The sequence below is a fragment of the Schistocerca gregaria genome, unplaced genomic scaffold (assembly GCF_023897955.1).
Source record: "Schistocerca gregaria isolate iqSchGreg1 unplaced genomic scaffold, iqSchGreg1.2 ptg000632l, whole genome shotgun sequence".
Classification (NCBI taxonomy): domain Eukaryota; kingdom Metazoa; phylum Arthropoda; class Insecta; order Orthoptera; family Acrididae; genus Schistocerca; species Schistocerca gregaria.
The window spans coordinates 185,038-189,461 of record NW_026062018.1 but is presented as its reverse complement, the minus strand read 5'-3'; the positions used below and the strand labels follow the sequence as shown (position 1 = coordinate 189,461).

General features: G+C 39.0%; 1 protein-coding gene across 1 annotated transcript; it reads right to left on the bottom strand.

Moving 5' to 3' along the window:
* Window positions 1–200: 200 nt before the first annotated feature.
* Window positions 201–3,673, bottom strand: LOC126317459 (uncharacterized). Its single transcript, XM_049993124.1, has 3 exons — window positions 3,008–3,673; window positions 2,677–2,914; window positions 201–2,610 (listed from the first exon to the last, which is right to left on the bottom strand). The coding sequence occupies exons 1-3, from the start codon at window positions 3,063–3,065 to the stop codon at window positions 321–323; spliced, it is 2,586 nt and encodes an 861-aa protein (XP_049849081.1). The 5' UTR covers window positions 3,066–3,673; the 3' UTR covers window positions 201–320.
* Window positions 3,674–4,424: the final 751 nt, after the last annotated feature.

Here is a 4,424-nt window from a genome sequence, read left to right as displayed (position 1 = left end):
CCAATATTAAATACACGATCTACATCAATGGTTTCCAATTTTCACTGCCCTCCATCTGCACTATAATCAGTATTATGGTACACGCTTAAGCATGCCCGGTTAAAAGCAGTCAAAGGAATAGAACGAATCCTAATTACATTCCTCTAACGAGCTTATTTCACAAACGAGTAAAACAGCTTTAATATCGCAAAATAAGAAAATCAGGTTTTTGGTATTTTAACTACCGAAAAAATAAAATTTTATTTGCTCAATGTGCCATACATGAAAAACTTTAATACTATGGCAACACGGTAGAATCTGAAACATGACAGATATTATGCCTATGGTCGTGTGGCAATAAAGTATAAAGTATTCGATTTAGAGTTCCCGTTGTCATAAGAAGTTAAGCTTTTGGCGTTATTCCAGGCACCTTGCTTATCTATAATAGATTGGGTCATAAAAATGAATCCCTTCCAGCCCTCTTGAATGACGGGGTCACTCCTTGTTAACGCCGTCGCCACATCCGGGTATTCAACTCTGATCCAATCTTGAGTCAACAGCTCTTCACTTATGGGGGTGAACGGAAGCTGTTGAATCTCATGAATGTACTCGACCTCAATACCGAACCAAGTGGCGTAGTCAACCTTGGTACACCATACAATTCCAACACAGGTGTGCTTATTGAAAGGAGGTAGGTAGACACTGTCCTCCTCTGAAGAAATTTGCCAGTATAACTTGCTAGAGCGTATTTCTGTTGCCATCAAAAGACGACCCCAATTCTTAATATGTTCATCATTGATTGCCAAACCCCACAGATAAAGACCATAATATCCGTTAACCGACTCAGATGTGGATTCCTGATTTTTCGCATCGCCGAACGGGAACAAACCTGATGCCCATGAATGCCCAACATACCAATCCTTATAACGAGTAGTAACGAAATATTTGTCATCTGGTGATGGATTGGCAATGGCTCTTGCCAACGTGTTAACTGCTTCCTTGTACTGATTGCCCCATTCCGGTTTGAATTTCGCCAAAACTGCTGATGAATAAAGATAATAACCCCAGTGAAAGTGCTGATCGTTATACCAGCCCTGACCGTATTCTGCTCCTGAATCATTCTTTCCCAATTGAGAAATGATACCACCCCAACTGGTATCATACAACAGGTTGTTCGTGCCGCTACTGCTGAACCAAGGAGTCAAGATAGTCTCTAGTCGACTCAAATATTCATTAAGAGAGTTGGTATCTCCAACTTCATCTGCGATAAGAGCGAGTCGTGCATATCGTGCTGATACTTTGCCGAATGAATATGTGTCAGTTGGAATAGGAACTTCTGCCAAATCGTCTACTACTGCTGCCTTAACGTCAGCCAACTTGTCCTCACTAATCCCTCGTGGCGCTCGGAACTCAATGGTTGTCAACTTTTCAACCAGCACCCATTGTGACCCTAATATGCCAAGCATGTCACCTTTGATAGACGACCATTTAGGCTGCAAAAAGTTCTTGTTCTCCAGGCACTGACGATGATGAGGCAGCGTCAACATGAGTAAATTATTAGCATCTCCATCGCCTTCAGTAATCCAGTCAAACACGATTCTACCTTCATCACCCGAAAAACTAGTTGAAACGCTACCAGCAATTGGATAAGGAGTAATATGCTCATCCAGCAGTTTTTCTACATCATCCGAATTGGCAACTGCCAAACGGAAAACACCGCTATATTTGCCCTGAGAGTTCAAGTTGTTGCCTTCCCAGTTCAAAGTAACAGGACCGTTCAAGGCATAGATGATGTAACGATTTCCCGTATTGACCTCTACCGTAAACCTGGTACCAGTGAAGGACTTTTCCGAATCCTGATCATTAAGCTTGACAATAGAATTAGGAGAACTGAATACTGGAGTAAGTCCTCCATACTTCACTGTTACATATGGAGAACCATAAACCATATGTGCAGTTAAAAGGCCATCTGGAATTCCACGGACAACATTCGCATCATCTCCTCCACCAGGAGTTGGTGCTGGTGTCGGTGATGGTGTCGGTGATGGTGTCGGTGATGGCGTTGGTACCGGGGTTGGTACTGGGGTTGGTGCTGGCGTTGGTGATGGCGTTGGTGCTGGCGTTGGTGATGGCGTTGGTGCTGGTGTCGGTGATGGCGTTGGCGCCGGCGCTGGTGCTGGGGGGTTCGGTGACGATGAACAAATGTCTATCGGTAAGCTCGAATCGTATCTGTTAGGATCCTCCAACACATATGGATACTCAAGACCATTGCTGTTGAATCTGTTGCTGTTATAAGCATTAGCTCCACTACGTCTATTCATGTTATACCCCATCCTGTCATTCGAGTTAGACCTCATCCTGTCATTCGAGTTAGACCTCATCCTATCATTCGAGTTAGACCTCATCCTATCATTCGAGTTAGACCTCATCCTATCATTCAAGTCAGACCTCATCTTATCATTCGAGTTGGAACTCCTTCTCGTGCTGCTATACGAAGATGGTGACCATTGCATTGTCAGAGAAAGTTCATCATAATCTGCCACATAATGAGAAGACGCCTCCGTAATTTCTGAAGCACCTGCTTTGATATCAAGCGTGGGAAATCCAAAACACGCCGCAGAGTCGCAATTTCTATGATATGAAAGTTAGTTTTTTTTTTATATTAACACAATATACGTCCTCTTCATAACAACTTACAGTTTTGGATAACTCAAAACAGGCCCATCATTATACGCGTTCGTCACATATGGCAAAGGTGCCGCTGGCAAATTCTCTCCACCTTCCAAAACAAAATTTGTCCAATGAGCATTGGTTGGATAGTTTTCTCTAGCCTTTCCCCACAAATCCAGTAAAGGAGGCATTGGGTGCTCTGTTTTCTCATATGGTGGCTCAACCGTGGAAATTGGTTTTTCCGATGGTCCACGGTGGCACAATACTAAATCGAAGCAAAAAACAAAAGTTAGCAAAACGCTAAACCTCTACAAAATTCAATTCTATACATTCCGCGACATAAAATCCAAGCACGTACTACTCCCACATGAGATATTTAAAAGTAGTAAAATCAACAGGAAAATTTTCGAGGGCATGGTGAAACAAGTGAATCTATCTTCTACGAGGATAAGATTACATGTAAAAAAAACTCTAGATTAAAATAGATGAATACACGAAGACTTGATATTGGAGTAAATTCACCAAATTTAACGATTACTTACTGAGTTGTGCAAATTTATCCATAGAACGTAATAAACTATCCATTTTTTAACAAAATCACTAAGAATCCAAATATTTATCATATTTTCATAAATTCGATACTCACGCCCAAGTTCGAATTTCCAGAAACAATACACGCAAAATGAACGCCATCGTGTAACATATCCGTTCAAATTAACCATATGTCTATAGTAATTTAAACGTTTGCTTAATCTATCGAAAGAATTCCGCAATTCTAAAAAAACTGTATTTTCTTGAATTGAAAATATGTCTTCAAAATAGCCATCATAATCCAGAAATTAACTCCAAATACGTTCAATGCATTCCTGTATTTTACATAACTTGTAACATATATGGATTCCTTGATTAAACTTAAAAAATAACCTGTCTGATTTAACCACACCTCCATCCAGATTTATACAGTCTTGTGCTTACTTCTAATAACTATGAAACGCCTGTTCACTAGACAAACCAAAAATCTGTGGTAAAACAAACCAGAAGTTATTCCACTACACTATTTTGGCCACTGCAAAAAAAGATGTAGCTGTAATTCGGTTATGTGTATCCGATAATTTTAAAGTCTACAAAAATTGTAAAAATTCATAAAAAACCACCGACTAGCTTTGCAGATTCCCCTCTAATTTTCGATTCCTTGAAATTTTCTGTTACATTCGCACATGCAGTGCAACCCGTTAAATAATATCTGTTCAACATAACCAGACAAAATACATCAATAATATGCACATTTATATATACTACAGTATCGACCAACAACACAATATAACAACTATTTATAAATATCACCTTAATAATATAAAACAGCTTTTGGGTATCAGTCGAATATATTTGGTCTTTAAATATGAGATAACATTATTTTGATTACATGATAATATGTCTTCATCTGTAGCAATTTTGCTTTTATTACTTCATTTAATTTTGTTCGAACTTGTAATTTAGACACCTCTAAACAACTCTTCTTTCCTACTTGATAGACGTAAATGCATATCAGTATCACAGAGCTATGTTTTAAAAAATAAACATCTCAGTGCTATATAGTATCGTCTTTACTGTCTTCTCAACTCCTCCCTATAAAGAAAATCTAATCTATTAGTTGTTTGTTATTAAAATAATAGCTTTGGTAAATCATCACAAACTTGTGTTACCAAGTATAATCATGGCATCTATGCCAGCATGACGAGAAATACAGAACAACGGTTAATGTTTATGCTTTCAAT